At 42.1% G+C, this 24,768-nt stretch overlaps 1 protein-coding gene across 1 annotated transcript in view; it reads left to right on the plus strand.

Moving 5' to 3' along the window:
- slc25a13 (solute carrier family 25 member 13) overlaps positions 1-24,768 on the plus strand; it is a 56,588-nt gene that overhangs the window by 7,048 nt on the left and 24,772 nt on the right. The window contains exons 4-10 of the mRNA XM_075449128.1: positions 2,220-2,335; positions 6,293-6,432; positions 10,634-10,780; positions 12,674-12,812; positions 20,606-20,699; positions 21,936-22,020; positions 24,662-24,746. Coding sequence (XP_075305243.1) covers positions 2,220-2,335; positions 6,293-6,432; positions 10,634-10,780; positions 12,674-12,812; positions 20,606-20,699; positions 21,936-22,020; positions 24,662-24,746 — 806 coding nt within the window. The remainder of the gene's footprint in view (positions 1-2,219; positions 2,336-6,292; positions 6,433-10,633; positions 10,781-12,673; positions 12,813-20,605; positions 20,700-21,935; positions 22,021-24,661; positions 24,747-24,768) is intronic.

The raw sequence follows: 24,768 nt of genomic DNA on the forward strand, positions 1-24,768 counted from the left end.
CGGTACAGTATCGCATAAGCCTCGACTCCGAAGTTCATTCCAGGCTGCATGCATGGAAAGCGCAGCCCTGGACGCATGCCACAGCAGTTGATGGTTGGGAGATACTGTTGGTTGATTTGATTATTGAGTGTCTCGCTGGAGTTACGTCTGGATAGAAAAACAACGCCGCCCGCCCTCCCGCCCCATCTCATGGTAATCATTTTGCTGCCGTCACGGCGCTGCTAATCAACCATCATAAGCTTCAACCCCAGCTACACGGTCCTGTGTGGAGTGTTTTCTTGTGTGTGTTATGGAGATGCCCCCAAAAAATCTTGTCTGGACTCCCCGGTCTAAACTGTGCTCCAATCCCTTGGTGATCAGCAGCCCTCTCAGTTACAGTAGTGCGCTGATTATCCGTGTCTGGGAAAACACAGACTGTACGAACAGCGCACATGTACGTTTTCACTTGTATCTATCGGGTCTGAGCTGGAGCTTTTACTTGCTTAAACTCCTTTTTATTAACCTCTCTGAGGTGTAATTTCAGCGTGTTCCACGCCTGTCACAAAAGAATGATCATTGTTGGGGAAATTCAATATATTCTGGCACTAGTAGGCTATTGGCTTTGTTTTTAACAGTGGATCCACGGTCCCTGCCGTGAGCTTTTGTGCCCCCTTCCTCCTACCTACGATCAGCAGGGCCACGCTCGCAAGAACTACTCGCTTAGTTAATAAAACAATTAGCCTTGCCTTTGAAATGACGACGGCTAATTTCATTTGCTGCTGAGGCGCTCATTTCTGCTCCCTCGTCGTGCTCCTCTTTGTTCTTTTGGAGCTCTCTTTCAAACACACACAACTCCTCACTGGAAGAGGATTGATGCTCTCAAATAAGCATGCATTTCTTGCTTTTTACCTGAGTGAAAGTATTAAGCTGAGCCTTTTGTATTCACAGTTTTAGCCCTTTTCTGAAAGCTTGAGGGGAATGGGTTTAACAAGACATTAACTGCAGCGTCACTGGAACTAAATGATATGTGCTGTTGTTTTGATGAGAAGCACCTTTGCATCTCTTTGCCTTCAGTCCGTTTCTCCCGTGTAGTATTTCTGGATGTAAACTACACTAAATACGTGTAAGATTGGAAAGATAAGCACCTGCAAAACCGAAACACACCGAGGCCGAGCAAACGCCTCCGAATTTCACCAGTAACTTAATTAATTACAACAGCCAGGAAAGTGTAATCACTGCACCCCTTCTCCCCACCCCTCTGCCAAACTCCCCCTCAGAAATTGAAATGGGTTTAATTGATGGATGCTCGGGGACCGCTCATTAGCTCTGACCCCTCCTGTAATTATCAGATCCATTTGTGAAATTCATAATGGACTTGTGGGAACTGCGAACCAGGGCCTATATAAAGGCTGGACTGTGTGGTCCAGTTCCCCGCGGTGGGACTCTCCTGGCCGTTTTCTCAGTGAGTTCACACAGAGGCTATGTTTATGTTGACTTTTTTTTTTTTTTGTTACTTATTTATCTTACTGTTACTGTGGAAAAAATAGAGAGCTAGAGCTGTATTTAACCAAGAGAAAACAAATGAAGCCGTCTTTCAGCATCGTTGCAGACAATCGAGGTCACCCTTTAGGATTACTCTCCTCTGCCTCTCTTGACGGTTAAAAATTATTATGTTATGTTTGTACTGAGCTCAATTATGTTTCCCGAACTGGCTCCTTGCTCCCTTCACGCCTGTCTACCCATTTAAAGTGGCACACTAAAATGTGAAACTTCATATTCAAGCTTTTCTTTGTGCGGTGCAAAGTTGGCTCTCGCCTCACGAGCTGCCAGCTCAGACGAGGGACACACACAGAGCTTTTTAAAATGTTTTATTTTCTCGCTGTCACACTCAATGAGTTTATGACATTACATATGGAATAACAGACTTCTGGATAAAAGGCTGCTTGAATTACGTTCCGAGCAGATTGATAGGTTGTCTGAGTGTGCTGGTTTACTACTGTGTGGCAGTAATTACAACAGATTTTGGAGTTTAATGCAGTGTTTGAATTATTTTAATTTGATATTATTTTCATTTCATTCGTGTAATGTGGCCCTGAGCCTTTATTAGGGAAATACTCTGCTAATTGGATGATCACATTTGTAGCAGATGAAATATTTACATGAGAACCCTGAAATCCCAGCACCATAGCAATGAATCAACTGAAATGACTCCTCTTTCTCTCTGTCCTTCTCCGCTCCAGCTTGATCTCCTTTCAGGAGTTTGTAGCATTCGAGTCGGTGTTGTGTGCCCCGGACTCCCTCTTCATGGTTGCCTTCCTGCTGTTTGATAAAACAGGCAACGGAGTGACCACTTTCGGTGAGTATATCTGCCTCAGATTTACAGTCTTAGATGAAATTACGCTCAAGCCCGTCTCACTCGACGCACTGCACACTGCTGCTTTGTGAGGGCCCCTTGGCGACAGACTGTAGCTTTCTTGGCAAACTTAGACCGTTGGTTTTCAACAAGCTGAGTTAACTTTATGACGGAGTGGATTATAAGGCCAAAACTACGATCTCTCCCGCACCCCCCAAAACAATACCAAGCAATTCTTGTGCCTACATCTAGCTGTTTTTGTTGGCGAATACAGAGGAAGGGAGACGAAAACTGAACAAGCAAAAGTCTCGCATGGAACACTTGAGGATTTCAAACCTCAGTTTCCGAGGTGAAACCAAGTAAAAAGCCAAAAAAAAAAAGCAAATGTCTCACTCGTGTCAGAGCTGGAGTCCTCAGGATAACAGTCAGTCCTCCTACTTTCTCACAAGGACTTGGTAGGTTGTTCAGAACTGTGGTTTAATAAGGTAAAGATGATATCGCATGGTAGAATTGTCAGAAAGTCAACAAATACCGGGAATACAGAAGATTTGTAAAAGTAGAACTCAAAGGATGTTTAGGACAGAAAAATGCCAAAATAGTATTTTTAGCATTTGACATGTGACTAAACATGTGTGTGTACAACTCATGAAAGGGAAATGCAGCCAGAACTGTTTCCCCTCCAGGTTACCGGGGTAACGGCTTCTTCTTGTAGGACTGGCTGACCAGAAGAGTAGAGTGACAACATCTTTGACCTTTTTGAAAATTACAACAAAAAGTCCTAAAAAATATATATATCCAATGAACAATCAACAGATGATGTATTACAACTATATTATTACATATTAGATACTTTGTATTTGTATGGAAATCAACACTTTCCTGTGAAAGAGTTTCAGTTTTAAGAAAAAGAATAAGTGATCGATGGAGCCTAGAAATGATGGCCAGAATGATCATATTTCCCCCTAAGTACCAGACTTCTCACATTCGTAACAAAGTATGACGTATTTGGAGTGGAGCTTAAGGATTTATTTCAAGGTCCCATGAACTTTATAGAAGTGTTCACTTTTTTTTTTTTTTTTGGACATATAGGCTATATATATATATATATAAAAACTTTTCAAAACATTTGGCTGGGAAGTGAATTGCTCATTCATAAAGCAGCCGTTGATTCTAAGTGACTGTCTTTGCAACCTTGTCTGCATGCATCCTTGTTTCGAAGATCTGGTAAAAATAATTTTCCCTTTTTGGGGGGAAATCATTGTACCACTTACTTTAGGAAAAACAAAGTTTAGAGATTCAATCCATCTGTGGAGGAAAACCTTCCACAAGTGAACAAAACATAATGGGGGGGGGGGGGGTCTCGGCAGCGGGGCCAAATTGTCTAATGTTTTGTAACTCTAATGTTCTTATGTAAACTAAGAGAAAAGTTCAAATCTGAACACTGCACCTGTTTCTTTGCAGCTGACATTTACCAATGTTCCTGTTAGACGTGCCCGTAAATATGCTTTTTCAGAAGGTCCTCTTTTGTCTGTGTGAAGGGCCTGACCTCAGCTCACCTCCTCTGTTACGGCTGCATCCACAAACAAAAATACTGTACGTGGTCCCGTATCGTATCCACAGAGAGAAGGTTAGGTTTGGAGGTGGAGAGGCAGCTAAAGGATGCAGATGAAGATGGAGTAGAGGGTGGGTGGCCGTGTGTGTGTTTGCTGGTGTGTGAGTGTGTGTGATTGGCACCATTACTCTGATGCCTGGAAGCTCTGAGGTGAAAAGGGAAGACATTTGTACTCGTTGCTCATTTCACATTTGCCTAATTGATTTAAACAAGTCTAATGCCAGCAGTTCTGTAGGTGTGCGAGGCGTTAGCGCATTAGGCTTGATTTGAGATGCAACGCACACATGCCGCCCGCAAACGCGGAAGAGTAAGAGAATTTCATTTTAATTGTTGCTGTTGACAGGGTGCAAGATCATTGCGGGCGATTATATATGCACATATGTAAATTTTCATATTTAAAAGGATCAATTAGAGTGACGTTGTCTTGGTGGCAATTAAAAGGTCTGCTGTTTTTCTGCGTCTCCCAAAGGTTAATGAATATCCCAGTGCGTGTGATGTGTTACGGGACTTGCGCGCCAGTGGAAAATTGTAACGAAAAAAAACACAACACCCATCGCTCAGGGCACAAACACTGATTTCAGTGTCGGGCTTCCCTTTCAGCAAAAGCAAATAACTTGTGACTGAGATTATAGACTTGTCAAAGTTGCTTTATTGTGACACATTACAGAATTCTCCCTTATTTTTTTTTTCCTCCTCGCTCTCTTTCTCACTTTGCCATTCGTTTGATAAATAGCCCCGACAAGGCCCAAAATTCAGAACTGCCTACTTTACTACCTATTAAAAAAGCACTAACGGCCGCATAGCTCGTGCATTAAAGCCCCGTTTGTTTTCATCTGCAATAAATACCTTTCGTCCGATTTCTCTTTTTTATTTTCTTTAATTTTTTTCTGCTGTTTAATTTTTTTTTTTTATTTGATAATAACCCCCGAGCAGCTTCAGTGGAGCCCGGGCAGCAGCGCTCTTGAATTTTCAGCACGTAAAAAAATAAATGCATAATTTGGTGAAATGTCAGGTTCGTAAAAAATCGCAACGTAACTTAGCATGTGACATGCAATTTGTAGCTCAGCCAAAAAGACAAAAGAGGAGAAGAAAAAAAAAAAGGGAAGAAGGGGAAAAAACTTAAAAGGGACTGAGTGTTGACAGGTCTATAAAAGCTGATAATATAAACATCACACTCTGAGGCAGCCTGTCTTTTAAAAGAATTAAAGGCTGTATATTTATTGCCTTATTAAAGTGTAAAAGAAAAAAAAAACCTCAGCACAACACCAGCTGTCTTCTTTCCGAAGGTAAGACTGAGCCGCGGTAAATATCACCTTTCTGACTGTTTCTCCCTTATATCACTCCCTGCCTGTAAAGAAAAGGGAAAAAAAAGCTCCACTTTCTTCCTTTCTCCACTCCTTCAGCCTGTTTGGTAATAAGAAACAGGTCGCCCTATTGGTTTGTTTTTGTTTCTTTAGTAAGGCTGTAATTTAGGACTCATGTTCAGTGTCTCTCCACTCCACTGGCTGCAGAGGCTTAGAGGGTTCAGGCAGAGGAACACAAGTGAGAAGAAAAGGCTTTCCTTCTCGACGTGGAGCCTGCACAGCTCAAGCTCTGCCATGTATCATTTCCAAAATGATTTGGGGGAACTTAAGTCTCAATCAGGGCAAGAGTTGTGCTCTCTGAGATTGACGCCGACAATTTGTCAAAAATAATCGAAAGAGGGTTTTTCTTCTTTTTTTTTTTTTTTTCAAATTTCCATATTCAGATAATCACTAATGTTTGCCACAAGAGGGGAAACACATGCCGTTTGTTAAGGCTCGCCTCGCAGGACTTTCGTATCGACAAAATTTATGTCCCAATTAGAGCGAGCAGAAAACTTGAGGAAGAAATATTTGATAATTGTTTGTTATGGAAACACAAACGTGCAGGCGTCGTATGACCAATAGCCTCAAACGTGAGCCGTGATCTGTAAAACCTATACGGAGCTGTGATTCTGTAATTGAGAAGGATTTGAGGAAAAGCTGGTCTCCCTCAGCATCTTTGCTTGCTGGTTTCTGTTTGAGGACTCTTTGTTTAACATTAATCACAGGAAATTGGCACTGCAACGTTGCGAAGTACATTTCCAGAAGCCCTGCGCTTAGGCACAAGTGCAATATACTTTATTCAAGTACCTCATTGTTAATTCATTTTGATATTACTCTGCTACATGTAAAAGGGAAAATATATCACATCATTTATTTGATAGTTTTTAAAATTTCATTAGCAAAGATTTGAATTTTGTTGATGTAACTCATTGTGGCGAATTAGTAACGGAGCTGCTTGTTTTGTTGTTGTTGTTGTTGTTTTTTTTTCTCTCTCCCCCGCAGAGGAAGTGAAGCAGGTCTTTGGCCAGACCACCATCCACCAGCACATCCCCTTCAACTGGAACTGTGAGTTCATACAGCTGCACTTTGGCACGCAGAGAAACAAGCAGCTCAGCTATGGCGAGTTCACCCAGTTTCTTCTGGTAGGTTTTGACGCTGATCACCTCCTCTCTTTTGTCTTTGATGCTCTTCCTCGGTCCGTCTGTCGTGTTTGCGTTACACAGCAGCCGTCAGTCACAGTCGATAAACGTGTCAAATCTACTGATTTATGCACCTGTACTTTCCTTATCTTTACATTTAGCTTTCAGGCTAATCCCGTTGCCTTAAAGCTGTCTTATTCAGCATTTCAGTATTTGAACGCATACACAGTCTCACACACACGCAGCTCTGCTGTGGCTGTCGCTCTCAAACACAGCCATACATATTGTCCATATTAGTCATTAATGAAACACTGAGGTTATGTATTCGGGACATTTTCTGCATTTGTTTTCCATTAGCTGACGTACATCTAGCATTACTCCCTCCCAACGCTTCTGAGGCAGGTAAAAAAGACATTTCCTCCAGAAATAGTACAGTTGGAATATTCCTCGTGTATTTGTAGCGTGTGAGCCATTTTCCAATATGATGTCTAGACTTAAATCAAGTCTAAGGAGGGAGAGGTGGTGGAGGGGATGGGAGAGTGGGCTCTTACTGTGCCAAGTTTGCATCCACACTCACCATGTATCTGAATAAGCTTTTTATATTAGACCTAACTTAGACCAGATGGCTTACACATAGCGGGCAGCCTCATGTGGGTATTGGGGACATTGTTATTAAGCATAAAGGTGTCTTTACGTGTGTGGTACATGCATGCTTGGCGTATCAGCAGTTGCATGCCAGCTCTGTACATTTGTGTTTGTGTCGGTGTTTGCTTGTTTGTGTCTGTGTGTGGAGTGCAGCTGTGTGGCGTTGTGGCCAGTGGATGCTGCCCTTCGGATTGACGGCATGCCCGGTTCTCTCCCAGTCACTCACTCGGTGGTTTCCAGCTCCTCATAGCAGCAAGCCAGCAGCACTCATTGCTCCACTATGAAATGCCTCTTTACTGCTTAGGCAGTCTGTATTTGATCATTGTTCATAACTTTTCATAAGTCCCTTAATGAATGAGTGAAGAAAGCTGGATGCTTCTCTGCATAGGTAAGCGTGTTGCGCACAAAACCACAAAAGAATGAACTTGGATGTCACAAGTGCGCCTTGAAACGGACAGTTTTTAAATCATTCTAACGTTTTGCAGAGAGGAACAGCCTTCAGTAGAATTGAAGAGCTCAGTTCCTTCAATGTTTTATCATCTATTTTAGAGAAGGATGACATTTTCAGATAAGGGACAACATTTCCTGAAGCCCATTTAAAACCTGTGCAGTTGCTACATAATTTGTACACATAGGATGCATTTATAGCTACACAAGTTCTGAGTTGCCATTTGGTTACTTTTCATAATACTCAGGTTTTTCCTAAATAAAAGAAAGAAAAAACCAAAGTTCCCATCCTTTTATTTCCTCCTCCTCACATGCTTGTGTTTATTGTTTTTCTGCCATTGTAGCCACGCCGCTGCCAGATGCTCACAAGATGGGATTATCGGGGAAAACGTTTGTGCCGCATATTTCTCACAAGGGCTCTCTTTGGCCAATTACTGTCTTGATGGGAGCCAGAGATTCTCACCAATTACATGCATTTTTCCCGTCTCATGCGTGGACCCAGGCCAAGCCTCTGCTCACACTGTCAGTGCAGTGTTGTCTCTGGCAGTGGTATTACCGGAGTCCAGAGAAGTGGCACATAGTGGCACATAGTGGCACGTGGATCTCATGTTCTGAACTCTGGCGAGGAACAGGCTTGAATTGCACCACATGTCCCACTAAAAAAAGCTAATTGTTTGCGTTGCTTAAATTTTTCAGTTACATGTTTGACTCAACCAAGAATCAATGGCCATCCCTTTACATTAATGCCACACGTGGAAATGAGCAGTTGTGCTTTCGCCTCATAATAACTTTAGCCCATGAGATAAACTACCTCGTCTATTGTTTGAGTTTTAAAGAAGGGAGTAGAAAGAATCCCAGCCATTGGGGAAAAAAGAAAAACGAGGTGGCTTGTCATTTGTTTTTATTCTCGTCCAAGAACAATTAAACCGCCTGCAAATGCCTCAGTGGTCTCTTGCTGCCTGTTTTAAGCACCCAGCTTTATTTCTCTAGCCTCCCTCGCTCCCCTCCCAAATAAAAAGCATGTCCCAGAAACACGCATACAGTTGGGAGGCTGAGGCTGTAAACGTCTCCATCCCTGGACCACAGTCGTGTTGTTGCTCTGTGTGGTTGCTGTGTGGCTTTTCAGACTTTTGCCTTGTCCAGAGAATTGGGATCTAACTTTTTTCCTTCATCTGCAGGCGGACACAAACAAGATATATTCATAAAGAAGTCACGCTCATATTCATCTCCACTTCTCCCTTGAATCTCCCCCGTTTATTCCTCACCAAAGTGTCTTGCCCTGCTCACAGCTGACCGGAGGAGTGAGTCATGGCTCTCGGGATGCTGACGCCAAAATATCTCACCTTTATTTTCTTTGGAAATGTTTACAAGTGTCATTCTCTCTTCATTTTCTTGGTTTCCCCTCACGCGTACACTCCTCAGAGCCCCTGCTGTGCTCATAGGTGATACTGACACATGGCTGCTACATTTGCTGTTTTTGCAAATCTGGCTCTTTTGTTGCAATGTCTATTCTTACTCCCCTCCGGTCTCCACTTAGCTTTGTGTAAATGTCACTCTTCCCTAGTCGTTTCTCTCTGGCGCCTCGAATTTGGAGTTTGATCAGTTCTGCTGTCAGTGAAATATCACTCAAATTCAACACAACAATAAGTCATAGTCTCATAGGGTTTTGTGTTGTTGTAATACCACTTCCTTAGAGTTCCATTTACAACAATAACATCCATCTGAATCAGTCAATTGAATAATGCCATGCATGTTCAGGATTTAATCAGTCCCTCTTCGTTATGTTTTGTCCAATCTGTGTGGCTCCAAAGAATAAGTCCATTCTTCTTGGACACTTTGATAATCATTTACTTTAAACTGAATTCATAACTTAATTATTGACCTAAAACACTTTGCCAATACTAACTTTATGATATATAATTTAGAAAAAGTTTAGCTGACACCATTCTGTGTTTACATTTTGATCTATTCCAACTCTTACTCCGTGTTAGGATATTTATGGGATGAAATATAAAAGTTCATTATCAAACAAATCAGCTTTTTACAATTATCGTCTCATTGATTGGTTTACACAGGGCCAGAGAACGATGAAAAATGCACATTGTGGTTTCTCAGAGATTGCCGTCTTGTCTAAGTAGAGCCTCACATGGAGATAAATAGAATTAAAATCAAATGAAAGAACAAATCTCATCATTTTGTGAGCTACGAACAAGGAATGCTGTCATTTTTCTTGAAATTTTGTCGCACGGATACCTCAGTGTAGTAAAATCATTGATTCCTACTTAAAGGTGTTGGCCTTTTGTAAGGCGTAAGAAACCTCGAGCAATAAGAGACGGGACTCATCTTTTTTTTTTTTTTTTTTTTTTTTTTTGTTCCTTCTTCCCCCTAATGCACAACAGGTGAAGTCAGGAGCCAAACCAGAAAAGCTTTGTCTTGCACTCCTCAAGCCTGTTGCTTTTATTTCACAATGACTTTGTTGGTTTTTCTGGACCTAAAATCCCCCCGTCTTTGGCTATTTCTGAGCTTATTGTTGAAATATAGAGGAACCGTAGATGGCAGCGGTTTGTTTACAGCCTCTCTCTGTGGACTTGTGGTTGCAGGTACCGATAATGGCTGTTAATTTCAAAGGCCTTGTGGGATCCGTCCCCACCGCTGCAGCCTGTTGTTGTCCCTGCAGACCTTTTGTGTACGTGTGTGTGTGTGTGTGTGTGTGTGTGTGTGTGTGTGCACGAAGAGAAAAGTGAGCAGTTGGGTGATTAGCTGTCTTGCCTGTGTGTGCTTGTCCGTGGGTGTCTGCATGTGTTTATATGTTTCTCCCTCAAGTGGGTTTGATGCGGATTTGAGGAGGGTTTGAAAAGCCCAAACGACGCCTCACAGTAGGCACGCCGCTGTTGGGAGAGGTGGCCAAAGCCTGGCTTAACGCTGGCTACCCGTAACTCAGGGGGCCTATCGAAGCAAGTGTTTTTCTTAATCCACATGTGTTTACTTTTGCAGGTCTATGTGGATTTTCCAAGGAGGTGTATGATCCACATGCAGTACGTGTACAACAGTAATATGCATTCATGATGAGCTAACACCCAGACCTCACTCCCGTCTCCTCTTCCCTCCACAGGAGATGCAGCTGGAACATGCGCGACAGGCTTTCATCCAGCGGGATCAAGCCCACAGCGGCTCCATCTCAGCGCTGGACTTCAGGGACATCATGGTCACCATCCGGCCACACATGCTCACACCCTTTGTTGAGGAATGCCTCGTGGCGGTGGGTTTTTTTGTTTGGCTCTGTGGTTTTCTCATTGATTTGTTTTTATTGTCCTCCACAACAGCCAAAGTCAGGTTAAAAATAGTGAGACCACAGTCACTGGTGTGACCAGCAGCTTGGATGCTTGGTTGTAGCAAAAAAGGCAAAAAAAAAAAAAAGAGAGAAAAAAAGTGTGTACATAATGTGTTCTTAAACGACTCCGAGATGATAATTCATGCTTTATTCCAAACATTCATAGCTACAATGTTTTTCAGGGTAAGCTGGAATGTATATTTAGGTTTTTGATGTACTAGTGATGCTATAATGTAGCAAATTTTGAGATTCAGACTAGACACTGCATAGTGAACACATCCACATACGTAGTATCAGTGGTTCACTGATTTGGTTGCTGAAGTCAGCTAGCAAACAAAGCAGCCTATCACTGCTGCAGTCTCCATAAAAGAGCTAAAGTCAAGATAGTTTTCTCTATCTCACTACTTAGTCTTTTTCCTCCCACAAGCCAAATGCAGAGGCTCTCTCTTTCCCTCTTGCTGTCTATCTCTCATTTGTCTTCTTCCTCTTTACCTTTTCTGTCTCCTCTCTTCTTCCCTCCTTCAATTTTTTTTCTCCCTCTCTCCTAGCCACCCCTCCCTCCCCCATGCCTCTGTCTCTCTCTCTCCCAATATGTCATTAAATCTAACCTCTCTGGCAGTGTCAAAGCCAAGCAGGCCAGCTGAACGGGAACATGGAGACAGAGATGGATGGAGACTGCAGCTTCACAGGCTATCATCTTTGGATGTGTGTGTGTGTGTGTGTGTGAGAGCTTTGTTTGTTTTGATGTTTATCTTTTTTTCATGTCTTTTCTTTTCGCGTGTGCACGTCTTATGTCTGTGTCCATGTCTTGCTCCATTTCATAAACACCTCTTAGACTGTCATTTTCTCGTGTCTACCTCACCGACCAGACTTCTTGTTGTGCTGTTTCTCTTAAATGCGCACATATAAAAAAAAAAAGACCTCATAAAACACTGCAGGCGGTGGCGTTGTGGCAGAACTTAGATAGTGAAAAAGCAACCTTAAAATCACTCGCCACACATGGCAAATGATCAGTGTTTTTTTTTTCCACCCAAATATTGTTCTCCTCCTCTCTTTTGTGAAAGACTTTCTGTTGGACATCGTGGGAAGATCCACGTCTTTAGGCTCACAGATATGAACAAATACAAAATTGTCTCTCTGTTAGGGCAGTTTCACCCAAGCCAAAGCTTCCCTCTCTCGTTGCAGGCGTACTTAGAAGTGAGCAGCCTCTCTGGAAGTGTCTGTAAAGCAAACAGTGCCATCTAGTGAGAGGAAGATCTCAATTTTGCACTGACAGCAAAGCTTGAAGGCACACTCTGACATTAACTATCCAAGTCAGGATTCATAAAACACGCATGTATTTCTTAAAGAGACAGCAAGAGCTGCTCCTTTAAGGATGCTTGAGCTTCTTTTGATAAAGATGGGATCATGGCTCACATAAAATAGTGTGTGGCCCGTCTGGAATTTCCTTTGCGAGCCCAGCGTCTATTTTTAATCAGTTACCTTTTTTCTATTTTCAGTCCTTCTACCACTTCCTCCACCTCATAAAGACAGTTAATTAAACCCCCTCAGAGAGTGCATCGTGTGATGGAAAAAGTAGCGGTTCAAGAAGGTTTATGTCTCGCTGTGGATGGATGCTGAAGAGGAACACTGCTGATTAACCACTATTATTTGCCAAGATTTCCTCTTGACCTGTCCTTTTTTTGGTGTTTTTCTTTTCTTGTGCATTTGTATAATGTTAATATCCAGATGCACGACTGTTGGCATGACAATCTCCATTCATGTCTAAGTGCATGAATGGAGATTGTTTGCCCCTAAATGACCCTTTTCTTTTTTGCCCAGGTTGCAGGGGGCAGCACATCTCATCAGGTCAGCTTCTCCTACTTCAACGGCTTCAACTCGCTGCTCAACAACATGGAGCTGATTAGAAAGGTCTACAGCACTCTGGCTGGTCACCGTCGAGATGTAGAGGTCACCAAAGGTACATGGATACACAGAAAAGACCACACATAATTCCATATCAACACGCGCAGGCAAAAAGTGCGTGTGCATTTATTAGTATGGAATGCAGGAAGACATGTAAAACACAGTCAACTGTGGCCTCATGCAGAGACGACTGATGAGGTCCTGGCCTGCAGGCCCTAATGTGTTTTCCAGATAATGTATTTAGGTGTGTTTGTGCATCGAAACAGGGGTGGAAACTTGTTTTTGTTTGGTTTTCTTCCTTCCAAGTGGCATTTAAATTGGCACGCTGGATCCGACCCAGCACACGTACTGCATATACGCACAATCTCTGATCTGATGGTACTTGTCTGTTCTTCCCTGCACTGATCTATGGACTGCTACATCTGTCCTGGTTTTGGCTGAGTTAAAAAAAACAAAAAAAACAGGCAGCAACTGTCAGTCTTTTGTTCTGCCTGTTCAGGGCTATAGCACGTGCTTGCATTCTGTGCATCTTAATTTAGTTTAAACTATTTGATAACCTTTTTCTCTCAACTAGAAAGCTACATCATCTTATTTTCTTATGTCTCTCATGGTTAGTTCCTTTTAAATCCTTATCTTCCTCACTTGCTTGCCCCACTTGCTGTCTCTCATTCCTTTCCGAAATACTTGGCAGGGAGCCGAGATAGCTTTCTCTGTCTTTTCCCCTTTCCCCCTTTCTTGCTTTTCGACTCCCTTTCCTTGTCTGGTTGTCCAAAAGAAACCGTTATGACCTCTTTCCACATGGCTCCGGGCCACTAGTGCAGCCATATGATGCTATCTGAAGTCTTATCAGGGGTGTGGACCATACCCGACCCAGGCCAAGGGCCCATACGCTCTGCAGGGTGTTCCCACCATGGGTACACCGAGCCTTGACTTGGCTCGACCCGTGGTGGCCAACCGCCAGCCAGATCTCCATAGCCACCACCCATCCATTCTCCACTCCCCGAGTCATTAAGCCCTCTCCAGGGACTGCAAGTGCTTAGTTCCACGTACTACGGCCTGGCCCACAAACGCATCGTGTGCACGCATCGTGTGCACGCATCGTGTGTCGAGCATGTGTGAGTGTTCTGCGAGAGACGGTTGTCTAACAGTTCTCCCATACACACGTGCATCAGATACATTAACACAGTCAAGCATGCACACATGCTTAATAATCCTGATTGATTCCTTATGCGCAACAAGGCCACCGTTTCGCCTTGGAGACACAGTGCTTAACGCCTCCATAAAGCCGAGCACACACATACAGTATCAGTGTTGCTGCGTGTATGGAGAGCTTTATAGAATACATCTTTGACTTACCAAGCAGTGAACATGGCAGACCATAACTGTGGCTTTGTGAAGAAGTTACAATGGGAATAGTGTTGAAGTACACATTTTGATATGTGGCGTCTGTGTTTAGAGTCGATGCTGTCAGATCTGATGACAGCATGAGCCAGTTCATGGCAGCAAACTACAGTCATCAGATGTCTGACAGCAGGGTTTTTTTTATTTTTTTATTGAACCCGTCCACCAAGTGAGTCCAAACTTGTATATACAAATAATAATTCATCTGTATATTTATGTTTGTTATTTTCTTTTGTTGCTGAAGTAACTATTGGGCTTTTTTGTTTTTCTTTTTTCCATCAAATGATATTTTGGTCATTATTTTGTGGGCGAAAATGAGCTCCAGCAAGAAAAAAAAATATTACTTTTGCTACTGGGAGACCTTTTAATGTTTCATGAAAAATGTGATCTCCTCACGAATTATATTGCAGCGGCGGGTTTCAAAAGTTGGGACAGAGGCATCTGTACCACAGTGTAGAATTCCCTCTTCTTCATAAAAGTTTGTTAAAGTGTGGTAACTGAAGAGACCACTTCCTGGATATTTGGGAGAGGTGTGTAGTCCCATTTTTGTCTGATATAAGATTCAAGCTCTCTAACTGTCCTGAGTCTTTTTTTTTTTTTGGTTTCATTTTCCTGATCAACGCCATATCCAATTAAATCATATTAATGAAAAAAACAAATCAGTCTAATACATATAAGGCCCAATCAAAAATGGAGGCTAACTAAGGAAACCAACCGCATCAAATGAACTCTTCAGTTGAGTCCATCTTCCTGAGCATGCACAAAGCGACAGTGGACAGTAAAACTCCCTTTGAACCGTAAACCCACGCTGTTGTGAAAGATGCAGTGTGCAGTTCAACGCTGTCTTGCTGAGATGTGCAAGGCCTTCCCTGACATGGTCGACGTCTGAAGGGAAGCGTACGTTGCTCTAAAACCTGCCAACGTCTTTCAGCGTTCATGGTGACTTTCTAAGTGTGTAAATTGTCACTTTCATAGGCACTAATACACCCCTATGCCATCAGAGAGGCAGGCTCTCGAACTGAGGGCTGATAACGAGCTGTGTGGTCGATTTCATCTTTAGCCCCTTCACTCTGTAAGTCGTTGTTTCCAAAAAGATTTTCATCTTTGTCAAATTTTCCAGCATTTTGTTGCCCTGTCCCAACCTTTTTGGAAACATGTTGCTTCCATCAAAATCGAGATGAGCTAATATTTGACATGAAATAGCAAATACTCACTTTCCGCATTTGATATGTTTTCTATGCACGATTGTAAATGAAATATCGACTTATGAGATTTGCAAATCATTGCATTCATTTTTACTTATTTAATTTTTTTTTGCTTTTGCCTTTTTCCAGTGTCCCAACTCTTTTAGGATTTGTGGTTGTGCATCTAGGCTCTCTCTTTGTCATCTCAAGAATTTTGGGCTATATCCTGAACAAAAAATGGTTTAGTAACACTTGCATTTATGCAATATTTATGTTGGTCATTTTAAAGTAAGAGTAATTGTATTATCAATTGCAAAGAAGCAGGTTGATATTATGCGCTTACAGAGGAAAGTCAGGTATGTATGTATATGTTTTGTGTGTGCGTGTGTGTGTGTACACACTACAAGTTACTGGTAGACAGTTTATCAGGACTGTGATCTGTGACCTCTCCAGACAGAACTCTGTCTGTGTTTGTGAGGTTATTCTCATGGAAGTATGCTGTCTCACATGCTTGTGAGCATTACCTGCCTGTACCCATAGTTATATGTGTGTGTGTATGTGTGTGTGTAAGAGAGAGAAAAGGAGCATGCCTCAGGGGTAAGCTGAGCCTTGGCGGGGTGAATGGCTCCAGTGTAGGACGACTTTGTCACAACTCTAGCCTGGTGCTCTTTGAATAAAGCAGGTCAAACAATGCTGACTCCTCCACTGTAAGTCAGCCTGCAGTCAACCTGTTCATTTTTCCACCCAACAATAGACTGGGTCTTAAGTTACGACACGCTGAAGCTGCCTCTTGAAATCCACAACTCTTTATGGACATATTTTTATTTTTTTCCTGGATAAGCTTTAATAGTCTTTATTTGCAACCTACAACCAAGTTGTAGTGGTAGAAGAAAGATCCATCGCAAAAGTGATGCAGTGCAGCTGTTCAGAGAGGATCAGCGTTCATTGTTTACGTTAATCTTCAACCATTAGAGACCATACTTATGCAGTTTTATTGAAAGGAAATTAACCAACTATTCAGTCTAGTGTAAAAAAAAATCCAGTTTAACAGATGTCTCAGCATTAGGAATATTCTCAGTGGGCCATGGGATCCTCCTTGTTTCCTGTTTCCTGCTTGCCATTTTCGGAAATTCTGTTGCAAGTCATGGCCAAGGGGATGACGTTATCCAGTGTAGTAACATCACAGTTGCGTCCATCTGTTAGTACCACTGTCAGCACTTCCCAATTTTTGGTCTGAAAAAGGAAAATTATCTCCTGCGAGTGAAGAGGACAATCCATCTTTCCAGCTCCGAGTCAACAGAGATGGATCATCTCTTGGGCGGCTTACGAGCAGATTGGTGTCTTTGCTCTTGAAGTTTGGGCCAGACGTTGGACAAGAAATGGCTTCGCCCTCAAGTCAGTTTGCATTCACATGCCCAATGATCAAAAGCTTTGAGCTGGTATATTTAAAGAGTGGATATGCCAATGGACGAAAGACTTCCAATAGGGCTGAACGATATATTGCATTTGCGATAATATCGCGATATGACCAAGTGCAATTTTCTAATCGCAAAGGCTGCGATTATACTCTGGTCACGTGACACGGGGAGCAAAGTTATGAAATAGTCTACCGGAGAGGACTCGCAAGCAAAGCTGTAACCTACACAATGGCCTCAGGCTCAACAGAACCAGACCCTGCAGGGATGCTAGTTTCAAAGAGGAACTGCACATCAGTCGTGTGGGACTATTTTGGTTTTAAAGTGATGGTTCGGTGTAGATTCACCGGGTCATTTGAACCGTGACATCCAGCCAAGTAGCCCACCCGAAGTTATTCCGATCTTGGCCGAACATCAGCCGAGTTAGCTTATCCCGAATAGCTTAGTAGGCTACAAGCGCTAACGGACCCTGGCAGTATCTCCAAAATTACCACACTAAAATCACATGCCATGACACCAAACTTCTACAGTAGTACAAATATGGTCTGTACTCACAAAACGATGCATTTGGAAGTTTGTACATAGTCCAGGAGTTTATTATTATCAACACAAGCCTTTTCTGCTGCTAAACTAAAGCTGCGTCGACGTCACTTCTGGGAGCTGGGAGCTTCAAAGTAAGATGAGGGTTGATCTACTACTGTAGACAGCAAAGCAAGGCTGCTCAATTTCTCCATTGATAAAATAAATTCACAACTCTACAACATAAAAATTCATGTAGAATATAGCATATACTTTGTTGTCTACAGTAATAGATCAACCCTCATCTTACATTGAAGCTCCCAGATCAAGGAAGTGACGTCGACGCAGCTTTAGCAGCAGAGAAGCTATTAGGCTTGTGTTGATAATAATAATCTCCTGGACTATGTACAAACTTCTAAATGCATAGTTTTGTGAGTACAGACCATATTTGTACTACTGTAGAAGTTTGGTTCATGGCATGTGTTTCCTTGTTCCTTGTCAACACTTTATGCTCAGATGTTTGTAAGCTCAAAATATACTATTGTGTATGTTCAAATATACTGTTTTGTTAAACAAAAATGTCAGTCATCAATTCATGCATCACCTCATGTCATCATAACAGAGGTCTGTCTTCCAGGAAAGAACAGTTTAAAATTAATGTAATATAGTTTTAGCCATACTGTATGATGTATTGCTTGTCTTTGTTTAATAATACAGAAGACAAAGACCTTAAAAAAATAATCGCATATCGCATCGCAATATTGGCGCGAAAAATCGCAATTAGATTATTTTCCATAATCGTTCAGCCCTAACTTCCAAGCATTTTCCACACTTATTTTTGATAAAGTTGAGCTCTTAAACTTTGGAATAATTGAGCCAACAGCTTATTGTTGAACTGCTTCATGCATTTCCCAAGTAGTTTGGAGGTGCGTTTCAGGTCATTGTCCACTTGGAGCAGAACTGTTTAGCTTAATCCTTGTGGTTGTGAGTCCTCTTTCTGTGTTATTTTGTTTTTTTTGCATCTGAACCCCCCCCTCCAAAAAAAAAGAAACAGTGTGGGATTTTGATTCGTCCAACTTGTTAACTGCAAACTTGAGGATGTTGATTTTTGAAGCAGGAACTTCCCTTTCATACAGCAGTCCTAAGTTCATGAGGAGTTAAAAATTAGCCTGGTGCTCTGGCATCTTTTCTCGGTGAGGTCACACCTGTGTCGTGGTGGTTCCGATTCTCGGAACCAGCTTCTTCTCAGATGAGGGTGAAAGTTTGAATCTTTCTCCAGATGTGATGGCAAATGGGTGATAACCCCCTATTAACAAAAATACAATGGATTGAACACGGATACTGCTGTTGTCTTATATGTCTACCACCCTTAAAGTTCTTCTATGAACTTTCTTATTGTGCTTTATGTGGGCCAGCCTACTTTGACCTCCTTTGACTGCAGTCGGTCATGATCACTAATGGAAAGTTGAGTGGCTTTGGCAAGTCGAAGACATTTTAGAACTTTCAACGCCACTAAATTGATAAAATAAGTAGGTGTACTGCTGTAATGGCTGCCCATGAAACCCTCCTTACATACTGCACACTCTATATATTTTTGAGCAACTTTGTATGATTGGCCACAAAAATCTTCCTCTGTTGGAGAACAGTTCATAGAAACCAATAAAGGCCCATATTACTATGATATTTATGCCGACCCCTTAAAATTCCTGCAATTTCGTCCTAGGACTCCTAAAAAACACACCCAAAGTAAATTTAAAGCTGTTCTTGAACAGGAAGCTGTTCTTGAATAGACATTTCGACAGTTTGCAGCTGCGGACTATGTGTTTTTATGGATATAAGACTTCTTGTATCTGTCGCATTATTTTTTGTACTTCCGACTGGTTGGAGCTAAGTGTTTACTGTCTCTACAGTTATTATTGTATCCTGAAATGGATCATTGAAATTTCAAGAACTTTAGCTTTCCAACGGTGTATAACGTGCAGGTACATAGAAAGGGGGACTGAGGAAAACCACAGACTTATCGTGAAATATGCAACGTCCCACCGGCGGGTTGTCGGAACGTTAAGGGGTTGTTTGATGAAGTCAAGGCAAGGCAAGGCATCTTTATTTATATAGCGCATTTCATACTACAGGCAACTCAATGTGCTCAAAGGCATTTAAAAGATAAAAATTAAAACACAGTTAAAAGCAATCAAAGAAGAGAGGGAAAAATAAAAATATAAAAAATAATCAATTAATTAATTTAAAAGTGAAGAGTGCAGATAAAATACTTTCAGGTGTCATATGCACAGCTAAACAGAACTGTTTTCAGCCTGGATTTAAACATTGTCAGAGTTGAGGCCTGTCTCACATCTTCTGGAAGGCTGTTCCAGATTTTAGGAGCATCAAACTGAAACGCAGCCTCACCTTGTTTCGTCCTGACTCTGGGCACCAGCAGGAGACCCCTCCCTGAGGTTCTCAGAGCCCGAGTTGGTTCTCATGGCTGTAACATGTCAGAGATGTACTTTGGCGCTTGACCATGAAGAGACTTGTACACAAGCAGAGCTGTTTTAAACTCTTTAAACTGTTCTCTGAGCGACAGGAAGCCAGTGCAGAGACCTGAGCACTGGACTAATATGGTCGTATTTCCTGGTTCTAGTCAGGACTCGAGCAGCAGCGTTCTGGATGTACTGCAGCTGTCTTACAGCCCGTTTAGAGAGCCCAGTGAGCAGGCCGTTACAGCAGTCTAACCTGCTGGAGACAAACGCATGGATCAGTCTTTCTAAGTCTGCTTTAGACACTATTCCTTTGATTCTGGCAATGTTTTTTAGATGGTAAAAAGCTGCTGATGTTACTGATTTAATGTGGCTGTTAAAGTTCAGGTCTGAGTCCAATATTACCCTGAGATTTCTAACTTGATTATTAGGTTTAAGAGAGAGTCTCAAGGTGACTGATAACACTTTCTCTTTGTTTCTGTGGGCCACAGACAATGATTTCAGTTTTGTCTGAGTTTAGCTGGAGGAAATTGTTTTGCATCCACACACTGATCTGTTCGATGCAGCGACACAGTGTATCTACAGGCCCGTGTTCTCCTGCCGTCAGTGACACGTAGATCTGAGTGTCATCTGCATAGTTGTGGTAGGACACATTGTAGCTGCGTATTAGCTGGCCTAGTGGAAGCATGTACAGATTGAACAGCACGGGTCCCATGAAGAGTGTATGGAGACATCCACTCAGAGCAATGTAAACATTTTCCTGATCTATATTGATTACTGTAAATGTTTGTGGCTCGTGATGTGGTGCTCGTTATTTATTGAAAGCTGATTGTATATCTCTTTTTTTTTTTGTAGAGGAGTTCATCGTGGCTGCTCAGAGGTTTGGTCAGGTGACACCCATGGAGGTCGACATCCTCTTCCAGCTGGCTGACCTGTCAGAGCCTCGTGGGTAAGAGAGACATAAGAACTGCACATACCCAGGACATAGCCGTACGCATCCTCAAGCAAATGGGTTAAAGATCCAGCATATTGTTTCATATCGGAAATACCAGCTGGTTTGCTTTTGCGATAAATAACATTGAGGCCTTTCCCTGCAGGCTTTAGAGAGTTTTTTTTTTTCTTTTAATGTTTTATGCTGCTTTTGGACTAAAACATTTGATGTGATTTGTCGTAATGTATTATACAATAATGATGTGCTGGCAGGTAGAAGCATTTTTTACTGCATTTCATAGAAAAGAGATGGTGATGAAAACAACTTTCGTGGCTTTGTTGTGGCAGAAAAAAGACGAACAGAAACTCAGAATCCATACTTTTAACATGCATGTTAAGGGCTGAGTATTACCAGCCTTTCAGTTACCTACGCAGCCTTTTTTTCTAGATTAGTACTGTTGTTGGCTTCGGTATGGGTATGGCCTTCATCAGTTTAACTGCAGTGTTTATTTTGTCCTCTTTACTACGCCATACAGGTTAAGCTCCAGAGTTCATTTGGTTCCTCAGAGAGATCAACTTTTTCACCAACTTCTCCACCAGTATGCCACAGAAATCTTCTTACAGTCCAATCCCAACCCCATTTATCCTTAAAAGAAAAAGGGCAATTCCAGTCCATAATCCATGGCACCGAACAACTGTATGTCTCCTATTCCCCAACTTTCTTTGCGTCTGCCTTGCAGCCCGAACTGTGTGCTTGGGATTTCTAACCCTGGCCTTAGACACCACCTGATTATTATTTCTCGGCAACGGGATACTTTAATAGCCCTCTCCACTCCCCTTGATTGGAGATGTGAGAGATAATAACCCCAATATTCGGAGGAGCGGAGTCGGGGGGTGGGGTGGGGGTGGTTGAGGATTTGATATTAACAGTTCCCTGAGCCTGGGAATTCTTGGACTGTCGAATAGCTTTAATGGAAAAATATCCAAGTATGAGGTTTCTATGTTTTACTTGGATGTAGTAATAAAGGAATTTGATTTGTCAGTATCTGTAGATCAGTTATCATGCCAAGTACACGTCTTGATTTGTATTTTTTCTTACGGAATGATGGCAAAGTATCCCTAAACATTGCATAACTTCAGACTGACAGATTGATCTTGCAAAAGTCATGGACTTGGGGATAAGTGGATGAAATATTATTATCCCACGAGAGTAACTTGAAACATCCCCGTGTCTGCCGTCTCTTTCTGTTCTCAGACGGGTCGGTTTAGTGGACATCGAGAAGATTGCTCCGCTGGAGGAAGGCTCCCTGCCCTACAACTTGGCTGAGGGCCAGAGACAGGTACAGAATATGAAGACTTGTTGATTTGTTTGGTTTCCTCTTACGGTTCCACCGGCAGCTCTTTTCCTCCTCGATTCGCTGTCTTCAACTAAATGTCAAAGTGTAGATAACTGAGATTTAAAATGAGGGATAATGATACCTCCTCCTCACATGTAATTAATCCTCTAAAGCAAAACATCCCTTTGATTCGTGACTTTGGCATGAATTACACAATTAATCCACTGAGACATTAGTTAAGAGTTGCATCAAAGGGAAATAAAGGAATCCAGGAGACTTGGATATAAAGTGTCAGGTATAAAGTGACAAGTTTAATCACCAGTTGCAAGTTACTTCCAGTCGTCCAGTACTCGTGGGTCCCGTTCACTTTTGAAAGTTCAAGTCAGCGCTTGGACCTAAGACCTAAAAAAAAACATTCTTAAAAGAAGAAAACAAAAACAAACACTTGATCCTACTCTGACATGCGGTTCATGTCTTAAAAAAACCCATACACAAGACTCGTGTATCGCTGAAAATGAAGGCAAGCAGAGTCATCCTCACCAAGACCTAATGAAAGACATACATGCTTCAAGTTGCATATAATAGCTGGCTAACAAGAGCAATTTGTAACAAAAGGAAAGAAAGAAGGACGCACGGACAGCTAGACAGATGAGCAGAGGATTTCTTTCTTTCTCTGGCTGTTTAGTCAGAGTTGTGCTACACTGAAGTCTTGGCCAGGCCATGTTGAAGCACGCTGGGGCCAAAGGGGAGAAAGCAAAGGGGCCCAGCACTACACAGACGCCAGTCCCACCACAATGAGCCGCTTTAGGCCCTTGTGGTTTGGGCTCAGGGGCTGGCCGCCAGCTAACTGGAACTCTCTCCCCTCATCCTTTGCTGCTTCTCTCAATTTCTTTTTTTTATTTCTTTTTTTTTTTTTAAATCTACTTCTCTAGCTCTCTCTTTCTCTCTCTTTCTCTTATACATGTGCGTCAGTCTGACTTATTTTCTGCTAACTTCTTCCCGCTCTTACCCTGACAGTATTGCCAAATTTTATCAGACATCAGGCAAACAAAGATGAGAATGATGAAGTTCAGGATGTTGTGCGGAGGGGTGGGGGCAGGTGGAGTTAACAGGGTGGGAGTGGGGGGTCCCCTGTCAGACCCCTGAATGCACCCTACGCTTTTGATAACTGGTAATGTTCATCAGAGGAAGTAATAATTAGCTGTCAGTGGATATTTCAACAGATCAAATGAGCTGCTTTATTTTTACCTGTCTTCATATGTATTACGTACATATGTAAGAGAAAGTGACAGTTCATGTGAGCGTAGGAAAGGAACTATCAACTAAGACTGTAATTAGAATTAGTCTCATTAAGAGAAATCACGAGTGAACGCTCATGAGCTTTTGGGAATATGTCTCGATATATCTGAAATTGCCGAATCTTAGGAATCTGACTGGCTGGGACGGTACCCCTCCAAACAAAGCAAAGAAACTCCAGTAATAGATACAGACAGGCGGCCAAACGGGAAAACAAAACACTAATTATCTTAATAAGGTCATAATTCACCATATCCAGTGCAATGGTGTTCAGAAACAGACCGCTCCCATCAGCAGATGAATATTCTGTTATTATTGTTTTTGAATGGTATTAATATATGTCCACTCAGGACAACCTTGTATTGACTGTAAGTGGCCCTTACATGTACAAGGGCAGATCTGCCCCAAACTGTCTCAGCAGCATCCACCGGACAGCATAAACCCTCTGTAGGGTCCGAGGTTTTTCTTTTTAATTTGTCACACATCTGCTTGAGTTAATAGTTAAACAGTGGTTTATGTAACATTGGCTTGAATTTGGAAAAGTAGAGATGATTTATATGTTCTACATTTTTTGGCATTAAGTCGTATCAGAAATGCGACGCACGTCTCTTACGTAATTCTCATAATAGTTTGTGGTTCCAAAGTTCACTAATGCCGATTGTTTAAACTATTAATCGATCGAATGTACGCTCGATCGGTTATTTTGAAGAAATTCATAATTTTCATCATTATGTAATTATTCACTTAATTTTTCAAGCCTGCTAAGCGGCGCCTAGCATTTCCAAGCTAAAATGCTAAAGATTCTCTCTTTATTGTTCCAATGCAAAGACTTTTGGGTGATTGTAAACTTTTTTGGCTTTTTTTTAATTCTTTTTATTATTCATGGGACTAAACAACCTCTGTGAACATGCTAAAGGTGTCATCCAGTTTCACCATTTCCCCCTCTTAACATAGACTTGACAATTAGTTTGTCCGAGAAATATCGACCATGTTGCCTCAAGCGCATTTCACAACATTTTTGTAGTCTATGGTTTTAAATTTCACACAAAAGCGTTATTTTGTTAGGTGAATATCATACAGTGTACTGGTGTACATCGTGAACTTTCCACCTGCAGTCGAACTGATTGATTTAGTAGTGTGTCATGTAGCTCTCTTGGAGGTGAGATCAGGTGTATGGCATGCAGTGCTTGATGGGAAACATTGTTTAAGTTTACTGCCATGTTTCAAAGAAACCCTTGTTTGAATCAGTCTGCTGTCAAACCTCTGCAAAGCTGCTCGGTCTGACTAATTAGTTGTCTTCCTCTTCTGTACTAAAGTCTTGATTGTCTTCTCTCCTGTGTGCTGGCAGCAGTTGGGCAGTGACGGCTCCCGCCCCATCCTTGTCCAGGTGGCGGAGTCTATCTACAGATTTGCTCTTGGCTCAATCGCAGGGGGTAAGAGTCACGCCCCATTGGC

This window comes from Odontesthes bonariensis, chromosome 18, assembly GCF_027942865.1.
Source record: "Odontesthes bonariensis isolate fOdoBon6 chromosome 18, fOdoBon6.hap1, whole genome shotgun sequence".
Taxonomy (NCBI): Eukaryota; Metazoa; Chordata; class Actinopteri; order Atheriniformes; family Atherinopsidae; genus Odontesthes; species Odontesthes bonariensis.